Source organism: Aedes albopictus, chromosome 3 (assembly GCF_035046485.1).
Source record: "Aedes albopictus strain Foshan chromosome 3, AalbF5, whole genome shotgun sequence".
NCBI classification, from domain to species: Eukaryota; Metazoa; Arthropoda; class Insecta; order Diptera; family Culicidae; genus Aedes; species Aedes albopictus.
The window spans coordinates 9330875-9349083 of NC_085138.1; the positions used below are offsets into that span (position 1 = coordinate 9330875).

At 38.9% G+C, this 18209-nt stretch overlaps 1 protein-coding gene across 5 annotated transcripts in view; it reads right to left on the reverse strand.

Moving 5' to 3' along the window:
* Window positions 1-18209, reverse strand: part of LOC109421739 (uncharacterized) — a 118472-nt gene that overhangs the window by 39139 nt on the left and 61124 nt on the right. For 4 of the 5 annotated variants that reach the window (XM_029851939.2, XM_019696270.3, XM_019696269.3 and 1 more), the window contains exon 2: window positions 10534-11028. In XM_029851939.2, coding sequence (XP_029707799.2) covers window positions 10534-10765 — 232 coding nt within the window. In that variant the 5' untranslated portion in view covers window positions 10766-11028. Of the gene's footprint in view, window positions 1-10533; window positions 13571-18209 lie in introns of those variants that run through there. The other variant, XM_062856303.1, reaches the window with a different exon arrangement.

Consider the following 18209-nt stretch of genomic DNA (forward strand, 5'->3'; position numbering starts at 1 on the left):
AAGTCGCCACGGAAGGGGGCTGCTTCTTCGTCCAAACGCGATAGAAACCTTTCATTCATTCATACGTATATGGCGTCGTCGGGCTTGGCTCGGTGTTGAACTTGACAATGCACTTGCTGCACTGCTTCTGTATGCACCACATAGCACAAACTTTCCAGTCCAGAGGCGAACGAACGAACGGACGGGTAAGGGGCTGGTCGACGCTCTATGTGCTATAGTTTCGGTTCAGTACGGCGCTCGTGGAGAAGGAAGTCAGTCGAACCAAAGCGCATGCAAAGGTACCTCTCCACATTGCAAGGAACCCAAGGCCAGGCTACATACCTAGGGCATATAGTTAGCTAGCTGGCGAACAAAGAAGGGGTTTTCCATTTTTCATGGTATGAAGCTTTACCGAGATTTTCCAAGAGAATGACGTATCATTACACCATTGGTGGTGATTTATTGAGTTGCATTGCCTATTGGATCCATTAGTGGCCCGATGCAACTCGATAAAATAATAATCATCCCAGATACAACAAACGCAACGGTTCAGGATAATGCCCTGTTAGACTCATCATGCAACACGATCGGGGGCTATTAAAATGTCAAGGCCGGTCAGGCTCTTTCACTTATTGCCACTCCTATACTACATAATACTCGGAACTCGAAATGGGAGCTCCAGTCAGGAATCTAGGTCAAGAGTGCACTTGCACCAAAACATCACACCCGTCGTCGTCGTCGCCCCGGTTGGATGTGCATGGACTTGTAGTTGTATGAATGCATAGTGTAGTACATAGCGCGGTGAAGGTCGACACCGGATGATGATGTGCTCCCATTCTAGCACGATGGAAAGCGGAACACGGAATTCCGTAGTTCTAGGTAGGTACATACAAGCAGTCACTACTGGCTATGTAGCTATAGTTGACGTAATCGGAAAAAGGATATGGTTTGCGAAATTTATCGTTCGTTCTGTATTTACTGCTTTCACAGAAAGGAAGCGACGTGCTAGAGTTCTAGCGCTTAATGGTTGGGCATGGTTGGGGTGGCTGTTGGATGCAGTGAAAGCTTTCACAATTTTGAATCTCATGAGAGGGTTTTGATGCTAGTAATTACCCTTTTCCTATGTATAGAGCATTTCTTGTTCAACGTACAAATAGCAAAGATGCGATATTTTTCAATTCAAATAAAATTTTGCTAATGTATGGGCTTCTTTTTATCGGTAGGGGAGACTGAGGAGACTTGATCCCTGGGGAGACTTGTTCCCCCCATATTTTCTCGGAATCAAAAACATTTTTCTTCTAGCATATTTTTTCCAAAACTACTCCTGGACAAACGACTATGTTTTGGCTACAAGTGATTTTGATTGTACATTGCATTATTTTTTAACGGCTGATGGTTTGTTTTCAGTCCTTCAGAAATCTTTTAGGCGATTCCGAAAAATCTCAATAACTTCGTGAAAATTGAACCAAATCGTGTCAAAATTTCACAGGACATAGTTTAAATAGAATACTTTCACACTTATTTATCCAAATAAGGCTGTTGTTAACATATTTTAATTAATTCGGCTTTGTATACACAACAGTGACATGGGGAGACTTGATCCCTTGAGGATAACACGCACATTATATATGTGAAAAATAAAATTCTATTCGGAAGCCTCTATTTACTTGGAATTCTAGTCTATTCAACGATAAAATGTGTCAGATAATTATAACTTTAGTACAAACCAAGAAAAGGGGGATCAAGTCTCCCCATTTTGAAAATACGGCATATCTTTAAAAATTTAAGGAAATCTTACAATTTCAAACACTCCATGTTCATCGAAAATACAAGAAAACTCGAAAAGAAATTGAAAAGGAAGACTCTGGAATTATTTTCCCTTTAAATAAACCATCTGCTCAAAGGGGGGTCAAGTGTCACCCATTTTTGAAAAATACATCATAAAACATGCCTCCATAAAAACACAGTTTTGGAAACTTTAACAATGATTTAAAGGCCTTCTGTTGTGTATTAACTTGCAATAGATGTTTACCTGCTATTTTGAACGGAAATCGGATCTAGTTTTGTGATTTTTTATAAAGTTTCAGGTGAATTAAGAAAAAGGGATCAAGTCTCCCCAGTCTCCCCTAATTGTTTTTTTTGTCCGCAAAGTGTAAATCGAAAACTGTTATTGAATTGAAATGATGTCTTGAAGACGTATCTGCTACATCTCTTATAATATCAACTTTCCAAAAACCTTACACTTCGATTTTTTATTATTCTTCTATAGAAAGCTGAATTCCAGGCTCAAATGGTCAAATACATGCAGCTATAGTTTCTTGAAATTTTCTTTTTCATCGATTTTAAAAATCAGCAGGAGGAAACAATTTTTGATGTTTTTGATACCAAAATAGTATATACTTACGATTTCTAAAGAAAACACTTTTTGATTTTTTCCCTGCATCGCCGTTATTCAACATATTTAAGAAATGAAAAAAAATGACCTTTCAAAATGTTATTCAAACCTTACATCTTAAATTTTCAGTGTAATGGACTTTTTTATATTTACTCTGTTTCCAAATTTCAAGTAAAGGCTTTAAACAAAAACAATAAACATTTTACCATATTGAATAGCTTTAAAAGTACAAAGTTTTTGTAAGTTTTTAGTGTACAAAAAGTAATCGTTTTTTTTCAGATGTCACCTTGATTATTTGTTTTGTAAAAAGTATTATCTCTAAAACCATAAGTGATAGAAAAATGGTTCCTTCGGCAAAGCTGTTCAGAATTATCCCGCGAGCGGTCGCGTCGTGTACTGAGTACACGCACCACGAAAAATGCACGCTTGTGGTGCACAGCGTGAGTGTGGCGTCGTTGCAGGTAGCAGGGCGCAAAATTTTCATAGTCATTGACTGAAAACAGCACAAATTTGAATGATTCTGCACTGAATATTCAAAACAAACAAATTCATTTTCGCTCTCCCTCTTCACACAGTCAGTCAATTCGTAGTCATTGAATATGAAGCCGATCGTGAAACATCTTCATAATTACCTACGTTTATGGCTACGATTCCTTCCAAAAGCACTCCACAATAATCAAATGGGAAAAGATCTGTGTAAAGCACCGTTAAATGTAATCGAAACTTTGATATTTTATCAGCAATTTAACACTTTGTATGATGTTTACAAATATTCATTGACTTTCATTCAGTTGACAAACGAGTATCGAGCGGACTGAATATGAATATGCAGGCAAGCGAATGAAAATTGCCGCACGGTGAACTTCAGCTCGTCTGCTCGCCCTGACAGGTAGTGAAAGACGCGACTGTTCGAGGTTTAAGTGCTTTTTAACTTTGTTGAACATTTCATTGCTATATACGGGAAAACCAAAAATGTTAGCATTGTGATGTTGAAAACTATTCGGACCACCTTAATTTAACATTTTAAAAAACATTCAAAATATTAGGAAAAACATATAACATATAGCTAAAACTAATAGTTAAGAAATAAAACTGTATTTTTTTTATCTTTCAGGGGGTACATACACGGAAAAACGTCAGTTTGTATGCATTCGAGTCATTTCGATCGGTTTACCCTAGCAATGAGTGAATCGATCGAACAGCCTTCAATGCGTACAAATTACAGTGGAAGAAGCTATGATAGAAAAGTATGCAAATGTGTTTTTCTCCGTGTACATTGAAAATATTCTTAAATTAAAACAGGGCTATAAGGAGGAAATTTTAAACCTTCCAGCAGTCGCGTGCTTGGACACCATTATTGCCAGCACCACGTTAATGCTGAATACAAAAAGCGACGTACTGGAAAAACTTGTAATTAGAAGGCACGAAATGTTGCTAATTGACAAATTGAGTTCTGGTGGGATTCGAACCCACGACTCCGTATTCGCTAGACCGGCGCTTTAACCAACTAAGCCACACAACAAGTAATGATCCTGCGGAATAGAAAGCCATACTGACTCAAAAGCCGCACCGTAAACACTTCTATTTCACAAACTCGTCTCTTTTTCGGCTTAGATGCCAATCCACAACACACTCCTGTTTGTGACCACTAACTACAAGTGAGAGCGATTTTTTTATGAATCCGAGACTTACTCTCGCACTCCGCATACCTAGGGAAACTGGCTAAGCACCAGCATGTTACCGTGATGTACTCTCCAGAACGAGTCATCGATGTTCGTTGCTGCTAGTCTACGCAGCTAACCTTGAGGGTGCAATGTGCACTAGCCCCTCTCTGAAGCAATACCTTTTTGGTGGTTCCGGAGAGACGTAGGGTTTGGCGACCATAGGAATGTGTTTTAGTGGGTCGAGGAGAGAGTAGTCCTGGCTTTTACTAGTGTTGTAGAAGACGGCCTTAACCCCACATTACCCTAACCTTCCTGTTAGGGTGTCTGTTGAGCAGATTTCCCCCCCTATGGTTTAGAAGGAAAAAAAGATACCTAACCACAAGGCAGTTTGTTTTGCTGGTGTCTAATTAGTATGCGTCGAGAGCGACTTGTTATAAATAATAAAACAGCGCCATCACTCGAAGGTTAAATGAGGCAACTTAGTTCTCAACAAAAGGTTTTGCTCCAGAAGGATTAAAGGGGATTTAAGGGGTTTCCTGTGGTTTCAGAGGTTCCCGAGGGTTTCAAGGGTGTTCCGGGGGCATCCGAGGGAATTTAGGTGGTTTCAGGGAGTTTTAGATGCACTTCAGGGGCATTCCAGGGGGATCTTAGGAAGTTTGAGATTTGTTTTGTTTGTGGGTTCAAAGTTCTTTCAGAGGCGTTACACACCTCTTAATCTACATTAAGCTTCCTAAAACGACCCTAAGACCTTCTGAAATAACTCTGAATCCACCGGAAACTCCCTGAAATGTCTCTGGGACTCCTTGGTATCCTCTTGAAACCCTCTGAGACTACTTCAAATGTTGGAAGATCGCACAGTGGACAACTTCAACAGCGGACGGATTTCACGGACCGGGACGAAAGCAAAACACCGGTGTACTTCTGAACAGTACTAGAACGTCTAATTTATTCACAGTATTTACATAACAATAATGACAACATTCGACAACACATACTCAAAGTGCGTCTGCATTACATGAAGTTTGTCTCGAAACGAGGGTTGACCGATTGCAACATTTCATACACACTCAACAAAATGCCTCTGAATCCTCCTGAAATCCTCCAAGGCCTCTATATCTTTTTCTTCTTCTTCTTTATGACTCTACGTTCCCACCGGAACTTGGCCTGCCTCTCTTAAACTTTTTTTTCACCCTCCACTGACCCCCACACCAAAAAGCTCACGTGGTGGGGAGCTTCAGGGAGCGGTTGCGGACTCAACTAACAAAGTGAAAGTACAAATACGCGGAGATTAACTAAAAATTAAAAAAAAAACCTAATGTGAAATCCCAGTGGAGCTCCTTTGAATGGATTCACGTATAAAAACAATAATAACTAAGGCTTAAGAATCAAGTAACTTAGTAATCTTTGAGTCTATAAAATATTCTGAAACGCCTCTGAGACCCCTTAAAACGCCGCAGTAGCTCTCTTGAGATCTTTTAAGACCTCCCTGGAACCGCTGTCAGATCCTGAGACTCCCTAAGACAACCCTGAGACCTTCAGAAACTTCCCCCCCGAAACCCTCTGTAATCCCTCAAAACGCCATTGGAATGCCCCTGAGATCTCCTGAAACTCTCTGAAACATCCCTTAAGCCCTGTAAATTCTCTGATAATGAAGGGAGCCTGCTGATGGGCAAACGTGAGGTGATGAGCACTTGAATGGTGAAGAGAATGAAGGCACAGGTGATCAATGCAGTCGAGGAAATGACTGTGTTAGTGCAGCAGATTACTGGAACGAACCAACTCCCACACTGATGAAAGTTAAGGATGCCATCCATTAGCTCAAATACTACAAAGTAGCTGGTAAGGACGGTATCGCAGAAGAGAAATCATCAACCTGTCTGCACCGGTTAGTAGCTAAAATCTGGGAAACCGTAAAGCTACAGATGGAAATCTTTCACTTCTGATTGGAAGCGGCCCCGCTCTAGTGTCAAAATTCTCGGACCGCGATGAATTCAGTTCATCGGTGCACTCGTATATAGTGGGCATTCAATATTCACAGTATGCCGCTAAATGTGTCCTTCGTGAGGTTTGAACGTTTATGAACGTTTTAGGGAGTGATAATTGTATATTCATGTTCATTGATTCATTCAGCCATGCCCTCCCAAGTAACATTCTTGATTCTATTTGGTTTTATTTGTTTTTATGACAGTTTTATCGGAACATTGCATATTCTAGTTGATTTTATCGGAGTTTCAGCAGAGCATAACTATTCTTCGTCAATATGTGGTTTTAAAATCACCTCCAAGAATACTTGTGGTTTAGCTCATAAAACCATAAACACAACCAGAACTGTTGAACTTATTTTCGGTTTTATAAGGCTCTTGTAGTCATCTTCAATCATCCGTTCTTGATCAAGAGCAACTGTTCTCGCATGAGAACAGTTTGATACATGAAAAATACAAGAAAAAACTCAAGCATCAGTTTTTGATTCTCATTGTTCCATTTTGCTGCTAATCAAGAACACCTACCCGGAAACCCAACCGCGAGGCGGTGCATTGCCAAGTTTCTCCGGTTGCAGCAATGCAATGCAGCATCCGAAATGAGGTGGGTTTGGTCATCCAGGACGTCGACTTCCGTGCAATCGGGGTTCCAATCAACGATCTTCAAAATCAACAACACGGCATTGCCTGGTTGGCAACGGCCCCGGGGTGATAATTAAATTCATCGGACGAGATTCACAAAATCCACCGCGGTGGGATAATTTATTGTTTGTTTACAATTTGGCGTACATGATTTATTACGTCCCGGCGGAGTTTGCATAAACCTACATCAAGAATGTTATAAACCTGAGTACTCTTGAGAAATACTTATCGCCCTGGCAGATGAAATAAATTTAAGACGTTCTTGATGGAGGCCAACCAGGCTGCATTGAGAACGTTATAAATCCTAGTATTCTTGAGTTATGCTTTTAGTTCTGGCATGAGTTGAAAGAAGTTTAAGACGATCTTATGGTGATGTTGATTCAAACCATCGATAATGGACCGACCACTGGCCTAGATTTCAATGGAAGCCATGTTGAGGAAACTCATGAACAATGTTCTTATGACCAGGAATAATATGTCTAAATATTTTATTAGTGTATTATAATGGAAGCGCGTTGTAATTTTTGGAAGTATGTATCTTGCAACATATATACGGTGAATTTTGCTTGGCAGTTGGCATCCTTGTTACACCACGGAAATATTTCCAATTTGTGTAATACATTAATTCCAATTACAAAAATGTGTCATTTTCATTGAGTTATTTTAATTTTTTTTTCAAAAAACTTTTCTGTCGACATAAAAGCTGCATCAGCAACAACACTGACAAATTTATTATCGTTTTATCGTACACTTGAAGAATTCTACAAGAAGAGAGCAATTCGTCTTGAGGACAACTTGGGAAGTACAACAAGTTTTAAGAGAAATTTAAAAACAACTCTCCAAGAGCATCTTAGGATGGGCCTCTTTGGTCTTATGGTGGGTTTATGGTTGAGTTGATGTTGTTTTGCAGAGCCATTCGGTTTATGCATGGTTTTAAAGCACAGGTGTTGAAGAATACTTCAAAGGCATTATAAAATTAATTTTGTTACTTGGGATATCATAATTTAGTATGAATAACACCAAGAAAATAACAAGTAATGTTATTTCAATATCTAATGAACGCATACCTTACATTTTAGTGCTATGTTTGTTATCCAAAAGGTATTGAATAACAAAGTTATAACATTTCTTACTATCAATATATGCATTAAATGCAAATTTTGTTCGATAGCTCCATGATGTAATAACAAAACATGTTCTTTGATTATTTCACTGCTAAATAAATAAATACCTCATCAATACTAAAGTTTGCCCAAATACCTCCAATTATTATTGAGATGTTCTGATAACATTTTTAAGAAAAACATAATAATAACACAATTTTTGGTTTGGCATGCTGTCATTCAAATCAGAAGGAAACAGATTTTGTCTATTTTTCGACGTTTCGGCGCAATGTATTTTGCCTTCTTCTTGGTATCGTAGAGTTCTGTTTTTTTTTGTCATGGGGTGGTTTGATCTAATATTAAACAGAAATGGAAACAGAATACCGAAGTAGTGCACTCTAGTTTAAACAACGTGATGCGTAAACAAAAAGTACAACAATTTAAAATTAGATCAAATCATGCCATGACAAAAAACAGAACTCTATGATCCCAAGAACAAGGCAAAATACATTGCGCCGAAACGTTGGCAAATAGACAAAATCTGTTTCCTTCTGATTTGAATAACTGCATGCCAAACCCAGAATGGTGTGAATTCTAACAGTCGATAAACCAAGCATAATAATAATAATCTTAGGTATTAGAACACAGGTTGTTCTTTGCATATCCCGTAACGTGGGTAGATCACCTTAGAATGGAGCGTTGCAGCGTAAGATCTACCAAATCAAATTTTGATCTTGAAATTTTCCTGCCCAAAGTAATCATGCAGTAGTTTACAACTACTCCAAAATCAAAGTTTGATGCACTTTTTTGATGTTTATGTAATATTTTTGTTTCAATTTTGCTGCTAATCAACGTTTTATTTCAGCAGGATGCAGGTAAAACGTATTGTATGATACAATGATTATTGTAAAGATATATAACTGTAGCGAGCGTATCACTAATATCGCAGACAGACGTTCAAGTTTGACTCAGCAGCTTGTGTAAAAAACATGGCCGCTACAAATTGCCAAGTGGCAATCAGCGAACAGATGGCGTTAGCGACGTTCATATTCAATCGCTGCCTTACATGTGCGTTGCGACCAACAACTGTCACCACGGTCGTCTTCCAGCCGGATGGCGGGAAAGACCGCACGTGTTGCACGCTAATAATGTTTCCACATAATTTGTGCAGAGTAAATGACTTTTATTTAATGTCTAAAATCTTTTGCACAAATTAGCGCAGGACTCTATTTTACACATTATTACTTTTATTTTACATAGATTTGTTTGAATAAAACTGCATTTGGATGAACTTCACTTGCATTAGGAAATCTTTGTGAATTTGACGCACATGTAGGAATGATTTTGACAGTGTTTGTTTTGATTTTATTTTTCGGTGGGTGGTGAATTGGGTGGTAAGTAAGCGGCTGGAAGCACGTGGTTTCTCAAACTGTCAACTGCACACGACTGTACTGTGGCAATCGGTTGCGTAGGTGTCGCTAGTGAAAATTTACATAGAAAATTTGAATAAATTTGTTCGAGCTAGAACGTCTGTCTGCGCTAATATGTAGCTTATTCGACGTCAAGGTTAATATTATCTAATATTTCAGATTCTCAACCGAAAAATCAATTAACTCAAATAAATGCCATTAAGATGACGAGGAAACCAGGACGTATTGGGCAGATAAATAATTCGAAGCAGTCTAATAACGGTGTGTCTGAGCGTTGGAGGATGGACTTATCCACCGATGAACCGAATTCATCGCGGTCCGAGAATTTTGACACTAGAGCGGGGCCGTTCCAATCAGAATTGGACGATTCTGATTGGAACAGACCCCGCTCTAGTGTCAAAATTCTCGAACCGCGATGAATTTGGTTCATCGGTGGATAAGTCCATTGCGTCAGTCTTGACGAGAAGTCAGGGATAAGTCTCAAATCTTTGTGTTTTGGTATCCGACGGGAAGGAAGCAATCCTCATAGCTGTGGTCTAGGGCTGTACTACCTACAAAATCTTTGCGATTTGCGACTGTGTGATCTTGCGACAGTTTCTCATACGCTTTTTCGCCAAGGAAAGTTCCCCATTATGGTAAATTACGGCTACGGTACTGATAATCTGCAGTATTTGCAGGTACGTAAGGGGACTCAATTGTGATACCACGATGAACTGACTCAACGGTTGAAATGGTAATGATTTATTGCTCTATCGTTAAGTTCAACCGACCAGCGCGCAAGGTAGAGTGTTGCTACCAGTTATGTCGCGTAAGCTCAACATGCATTATGAGTACCATAACAAAGGTGACACAATTTATTAAAACGAAGTGTGAAACATCCGGGTGGATGTTTAATTTGGCCTTTCGTAAGAATGCATAATTGGCACACCACACCATTAAGCCCTATCCCATTTCCAACTCCAGATATCTATGAAGTTGGCCAAGTTCTTGGACATATTCTGAGTAGATATCTAATCAACATTTCCTCCCCATCCCCGCTGATCGTAAGGACATGGCCAGGTGTCGAGAGTTCGTTAAATGAAAGGTTTGTCAAGCCCCAGGCAACTTTTCTGGCGCATTAAACGCCTCTATCGACAGCCACCCCAGGATGTGTACGGTCGGCTATGCTATGCTATGCTAGAATACATGCATGGCATTTGTAGGGCATTCCCTTCTGCTCGGGATGCTTATTCAAAAAACTGACCTAAATATTTCAAATAACCACCCTCGTTCAAGGGCACCACTTCTCACACCCACCCACATCCATCTACATAGAGCGAGACATTGCTATTTCACACCTACCTTTGCTTTTCCCATTGCACAGCCTCCGTTTGCCGCGCACCTGGATGCGCTTGATGATCGACATGTAGTTATCGCCTTGCTGGCTTCCGGGCGAGCACTCGATGTTGGCCACCGAAAGGTGCGTCCCATTCTTGACCAGCTTCAGCACATTCTCCACACTGTCCTGCTGCTCGTGGGAAAAATCTTCGTCGGCATTTTCCGGCAGCGCACTAATGTCAGCGACTTTCTTCATGGCGTGTTTCTTCAACAAATTGCTTCTGTACACATTGCTTACTTGTTTCGCTCGTTGTTGGGAAAGTATCGCACTTTTGAGTATTGATTCGCCACTATTGCATTTATTGATTTGGGCGTTGTATTTTGATTTCACTTATTCTTACTGTGAAAACTATTTTCTTCCGGGTAACTGATGCACTAACTGTCGACACCAAATCCATTGAATATTGCTTTTAGGTTTCACTTATCTCACACTGCTGGAGATAAACCTCTGCCGGTCTGCTGTTGATAGAAAGTACACCCATATGTATAGGAAAGCGCCGAACAGCAGAAGAAAACGGTGCAACGGTGCTGAATCTACGAAACTAGGATTGGTTTTGCTCACGGTCGCGGTGCAACTGGAAATGCAACTGAAAATGTTTTTACTCTAGCTTCTCTAGTCCCGTAACGCTCGGTGGGTTGTATGACTATGTATTTACTATCGGAGCAAAAGAGGGTGGAAGAGACGATGCACTTGACAATGCACGCTGAATTCGATTTGAGCTGTTTTGCTATTAGGTATTTTTAATTAAATTTCATGTATCCCCTTATTAAGTAATGTGACATTTATTTTATGTTGATTGCGGAATGTATACCTAATAATAGATTTTTCCCACATCAATCAATTAACACTGTATGAATGCCCTTCAAGAGCGAACTAGGTTCTTGCGAGCAGGGAAAATGCACTCGTCACAAGTCAAACAACCCACCACCAACGACGATAGAACGAACGTGCGCGCCAAACTTTGCACTAGTGTGGGTTGCAGTGCACGCGGTAATCACTACAGCAGCACATGGCATGCCATGCCATTTTCTCCCTCTCTTGTTTCTACCGTGAAGCTTTTGTGGGGATTCTTTCCAGTCATCCGCTTGCGCCGTTCATTGGGTAGGACGGCAGTTTGGCGCCAAATTTTAAATCGTGCATCAAAGAGCATGCAAGACCTCGCAATTGTGATCATTTTGTATGAGTTCATCGGTAAAGAGAGAGAAAGCTGCGGAGAGCTTTTTTGAGCGTTCCGATTTGGTCCGCTAGGGGCGGCATTCACATCAGTCTAAAGCTTTTGGGTTAGTGTAAACTACCATGCTGCTCCTTTCACCTCGACGTCGACTATGATCAACCTCGGTAGCATAATTCTGAAGGGATGGAAGCACAGGTCGCATTCATAAAAAAAATACAGTGGGGTTCCGATTTTGGCAACAAAGTTTTTATTTCCTGTTGCCAAAAACGGAACCGTGCTAAAATCGGAATCTTTTTTCGTCACCTTTTTTAAAAAACATTTCTCCGTTTGACGAATTTCGCTCCACATCGTATTCGGAGTTGGCAGCACCCTCTCAAATTACAATCTGGGAGGGAGAAACCGACACGAAAAATGTGTGTGTCAAGGCAAGCCGAGATTTCGCTGTCATGAGCTATCAATGCGAGCCCAAAACATTGGAAGGCCGGCTACAGAAGCACGTTATCTTCCATTTGAGGCATTTGACTAATACAGGTATGTTCCGTTTTTGTCACTATTCGTTTTTATCACTATCCGTTTTTGTTACTATCCGATTTCGTCAAAATTCCATTCCGTTTTTGTCAACACTAAAATTTTTGTCAAATTTGTTCAACACATTTCAAATTCAGCTGTAAATAATGTTCATACATGCTTTCTCTCACGCATAATTTTACTTCTTATTTGAACATGAGAAAAATTAAACCAATAGTCCAATAGAAAAATGAAACCTAGCCAATGTAATTAATGAAAATCTTACAGGAGGTGGCAGGAGGTAACACGTGAATATCAATGTCATCATCAACGATTTTGTCGTTTTGTAAAATGGCACAATTATTTTCCAAGTGTAACATAAGTAGCTAATCATGGTAGATCAATAATAGATGGGATGTACATATACAGCCATCAAAGGAAGGATTTTGTTATCCGGCAATAGGAAAATTCACCATGATAATTGAACATTTTTTTTTATTTCATTAGCCTATTGTGTTAGGGCACAATTGGTGTCCTTTCCATAGATTGCTCCATGATGTCCATCTGGGTATTCTTCCAAGAACTTTCTTCTGAAGATCCTTCTTCTCCTTTCTTCTTCTTCTTCTTTACGGCTCTACGTACCAACTCGAACTTGGCCTGCCTCTTCAAGTGTTCTTCAAGAACTTAAAGTTTAAGGCATTCTTTTCCTGTCCTTACCTGAATTTTTACACTACAATCTTTTTTACAAGACTTTTTTTTGTGAAATAAATTTCACGCATTTTTTTACACGATTTTCTTGAACTTATGCGATGTGCCTAAATTCTTCTCTCGCTATTTCTTTCCAACGGGGCTCAAATTTCTACCAGAGATCTCTCTTGTCATCCTTGATATCCTGTCCAAATTTTCCACACCAAAACAGCTATATTAACTGGAGATTCCTATAGAATTTAATCCTAAATTTCATCTCTTTTTGCTCCAAAAAATGCAATCTTGGGTTTCTTCAGTCATTCCTACTAGCAATTCTACCTTGTATTCCTCCAGATTCCTTAATGATTTTTTTTGAGACATCGTCAGGAAATAATTCAGCAGTTCCTTTTGGTGAATTAGGAGTTAAGTCTTTCAGAAATAAGTTTCTCTAAGAAGGAGCAGTCTAGAATCTTGGAAAACAATCTGTGGATTTCTCCAGCAACTCCTAAAGGGTTCCAAGAAGAAACTAAAGATTCCCAAAAAACCTACAGAAATCCCATCAATTCTAAAAGTATCCCTCGAGGAACAATTGGATGATTTCTCGGATACTTATTCAAAACGACGTATCAACATAGGATTTGCGTGTATTATACGTCGTTTTGAAAAAGTATCCGAGATTTCTTGAACAAACTTATACAGGATTCCTAGGAGGATTTTCTCAAGGATTCCCACAAGGAACTTCTGGAGGATTCTCAGAAATAAATCCCCGGAGATTTCTATACGGAACATCAGGAGGACCCCATAAAGGAACTTCTGGAGGATTTGAGGAAAGAATTCCTGGAAGATTACTAGATTAAACTTCTGGGAGATTCCCAAGAAACGCAGTAAGAAATCGGGGACAGTTATTATTGCTATATTAGCTTTATTAACGAGATTTTCAGCGGGTTCATCTAGTAATCATGGGGAAATAACAAAGATGAAAGATAGAATCCTCTTGGAAAACCTTTTGGAACTATTCATAATAAAAGCGCAGAGAAACAGACGTAACACTTAGAACATATTCCATTGAAAGCATCGTCACGAAAACGTAATCGCCCAATGTTAAACGTACTGTGTTTGGCCGGGCCGCCACTAGATGGCAGTAGTGAGCAAACGTCAAACAGGAGCCAAACCGATACCAATGCCGCGAGTGGTCAATCGACCTACTACTGAATATTTGAATCAACCGTTAAAAAGGTGATCGATGGGAAGCGGTGAGAGTGTGACGTCTGTTTTTCTGTGATAAAAGTTCCAGTACACTCAGCGAAAAAAACTAGCGAAATTCATCGAAATACCTTATGAAAATTTACTATAACTAATTCTTATGGATGTCATAAGAATACCTTATGAAAATTGATCGTGCTTGCTATGACACATTTCATAAGATAGACTTATGAAAAGAACAAAAAATCTTAAAATGATGCAGACTGGATTCGATCCATGAACGTCGGGATCACCGAGCCCGTGTTTTATCCACACGGCTACCGACGCTTGAGAATACCATGTTGTTAAACATGAATAAAAGCCGAGCAGTGAGACGATTTTACGTCATAGAGTGACCTTATGAAATTCATCCGAATCATTATGAATTATTTAAAGTCCGTTTCATAAGTTGGGCCTAATGGAAATCCTAAGGTTATTTGGCTGAGTGTAGGTGTAGATGTTTCTACTGCGCATAAATACCAAAACAAAGTCAATAAATATCATAAGAAAATCTTTAAAGGATCCAAGAAAGAACTTCTGATGAAATTCTAGAAAAACTGTTGAAGGAATCCCAGAAAGAAGTATTGGAGAAACCCTAGAAAGAACCCCTGGAGAAATGTCAGGTAAAAATTCTGGAGGGATTTCAGAAAACAATCTTGGTAGAATTCCCGTAGAAAATTTAAAAGAAATGGTGAAACTCCTATATTTCAAAAGTGAAATTTTGGCGAATCTCCAAAGCAACCCTTGGATGAATTTCAACAGGATGTCTAGGACCTAGGTTAAATTCCAGAATGATTTTCTTGGCCCACCTTGTGCATTAGGGTCATTCTAGACCCAAACCGTACACTACGTTAGCGAGCTATTCCCAACATAATGCATAAGGATGGGTAATAAATTCCAATTCCTGGTGGAATATTTGAAGGGATCCTCAAAGAAGCTCTAAGAGAAATTTAAAAAGAGACATCTAGGTTGATCCGAGAAGAAATTTCTCAAGAAATCATAAGGGGCAGAACCTCTTTTCTCTAATTTTTTTTATCGAATTCCAAAAGATAAACAAGCGACATGGTACAAAGTAACCTAGAAGAATTCTGGAGGAACTTCTTGGAGAATCCACTATTCTGGAGAAAAAAAAAATGATTGCTTAGAAAAATTTCTGGAAATTTCCTTAAAGTATCCTAGACGAAACTTTCATAGGAATCTGTTAAGATGATAATCGTGGTGAAATGCCTTCCGAAAGGAAGTAAACATAGCCTTTTTTGTACCGAAATTACTTTCCTGGAGATTAATCATTCCTGGAAGTATGTCATATTTTAAAACGTCGATCCGGGTACAGCAGCTGTAATATGTGTCATTCTTGGGTTCAACAAAAATAAATTTCCAAAAATGTGGTCACAAATGTAGTGAAAATCTCCTGGGGGCTGTCCATTAATTACGTAAGGGAATTTTGACGATTTTTCGACACCCCCACCCCCCCTTGTAAGATTTTTTGTATGAGAGCCCAAATATTTTTGTATGTCGCGTAAGATTTTTCAAACCCCCCCTCCCCCCATAAACGCTTACGTAATTAATGGACAGCCCCCTGTCGACGTCACAGTCAAAAAACTGTAATTTGAACTATGCAACCAAGATGTGCTAAAAGACATCAAAAAACAATTATATTTCATAATAAGCTGCATATTTTTTCTTTTGGAATGTGTTCTACAGTAAATCTTCCAATTCATTTAAAAATGTTGCAACATATTTTGTCAAAGAAACTTATTCTGTTTTTATCACTATTCCGTTTTTGTCAACTGAAAATCACGGACCGTGTTGATTAAAACGGAACATACCTGTAATAAGTTCAAACTTCTATTAGAACATACTTCTTGATTGAGAAAGAAAGTTCGTGTATTATTTTCCTTAATTATTTTAATCTTTTGATGTTTTTTGGCTACGCAGTCTTTAATAAACTAACGACGTTTGTTGTTATTCCATCGTTTCGACGCTTGGTGGGCGTCTTCTTCATGGGGTAATACAATTTTAATTTATTATTTGTTTGAATTAATTATAAGTGAGAATGTTTGGTTTGTGTGACTTACAATACTTGTATCGGGTATGTTGAATTTTGGTACATGCTGTGAATTTAAACTGTGTTACATTATAAAATCGTTCACATTAATCTGCTATTGAAATCTTACACTTTAAAATCTTTCACTTTTTTCACCGCACAACTTGTACCACAGGCAATGGCGCAATTTTTCTATTTTTCGGTCCCGACAGCGTCGAAACGTTGGGATAACAACAAAAGTCGTTATTTTATTAAAGATTGCGTAGCCGAAAAACTTTAAATTAACGCAGTCGTTCAATTACCAGTTTTAATCTATTGTTGATTTTTTATGCGAAGGTCCACTCTTTCGTAACAGTGTAATACAAAAGAACAGTGTATTTTTCAAAGAAGGAAAAATCTCAGATGAACTATGCAGTTTGGTTGCTAATCAACTCATTATCAGTGTAACTTAAAAAGAAAAAATTGCCATAGAGTTAACAGTTCTACTGCCATCAACTACACAACATTGCCACTTGAAAGAAAAACTTATGAATAAAAGGAGGAAACATTTCTGTTCTCATTTTCAGCAGTTGAACCTTAAACATTTTAAAAGTTTGACTTGAAAGAACAGCCAATTACTAAAAGAAGGAAGTATCTCAGATGGATTGAGCGGTATAAGCAGCAGGAAGAACAACCTGTGTGATAATGAGGGCATGATGATCTTTCCGCCTGATGACCTTTTGGTCCAATGGCCATTCTACCTAATGTTCATTAGGGATAATGTGCATTCGGTTTATGTGCCTTTTATTACTTTTCTTCTTCAAAAACCTCCAGATGCTAAATTTAGTTTCATTTGCTCAGGGATCTCACGATAACATAGAAAGATCGCTTGCCTTGCTATTCGCCTTGACGGAGGCTCTCTGAGAGAATTGCGCTGTGCGTGAAAACAATTTTTTTTAACATGGGAAAGGATAGGAGCTGCATTTTCAAATGCTTCTAATTCTTTATAGACATTTTTTAAGCAAAACGTTCTTAATGTTATCGTATGAGATTTTGATACGCTATATTATAGACATCCTCTCCTCTCCTCTTCTTGGCGTAACGTCCTCACTGGGACAAAGCCTGCTTCTCAGCTTAGTGTTCTATGAGCACTTCCACAGTTATTAACTGAGAGCTTCCTCTGCCAATGACCATTTTGCATGTGTATATCGTGTGGCAGGCACGAAGATACTCTATGCCCAAGGAAGTCAAGGAAATTTCCATTACGAAAAGATCCTGGACCGACCGGGAATCGAACCCGTCACCCTCAGCATGGTCATGCTGAATACCCGTGCGTTTACCGCCTCGGCTATAGGGGCCCTAATATTATAGACATAACATTGTGATTTAAAAACTTTTTGTCTAAAACCAGTTATAATGTAGCTAATTGAAAGTATATTGCAAAACATGAACACTTTTTTCAATCTGAAGTCCCTAAAATATTTTAGAAGCATTTGAAAATGCAGCTCCTATCCTTTCCCATGTTAAAAAAAATGTTTTCACGCACAGCGCAATTCTCTCAGAGAGCCTCCGTCAAGGCGAATTGGATTTATTTGTTCTAATAGTATTTAGTAATGTTTTGATTCGTTTGTATAGGAGCCTTTCCAAAGAGGGGAAAGTCTCAAAGCCATCATAAAATATTTCTTGCTCTCTTGAATCTCCACATTCCAAATTTGGTTCCGTTTGTTTGATAATATACACAATTTGTGCTTCCTCATAGCTCCATATGTCACATTTGGTTCGATTTGATTGATTGATTCTCATGTTATACAGAATTGTTCGTTTTATTTGTATGGTAGCTCCACAGATAATAGATGTTTTTCCTAGAACAAAATTTGACTCAAAACGTGTAAAAACCGTTTACCTTGGTCACTGCTTCCATCTATACAATAAATTACTATCTGACAGGGACTGCTTGCGCTTGTCATTTACACTCAAGCGCTATGAATGCGATAGTTGTGCCT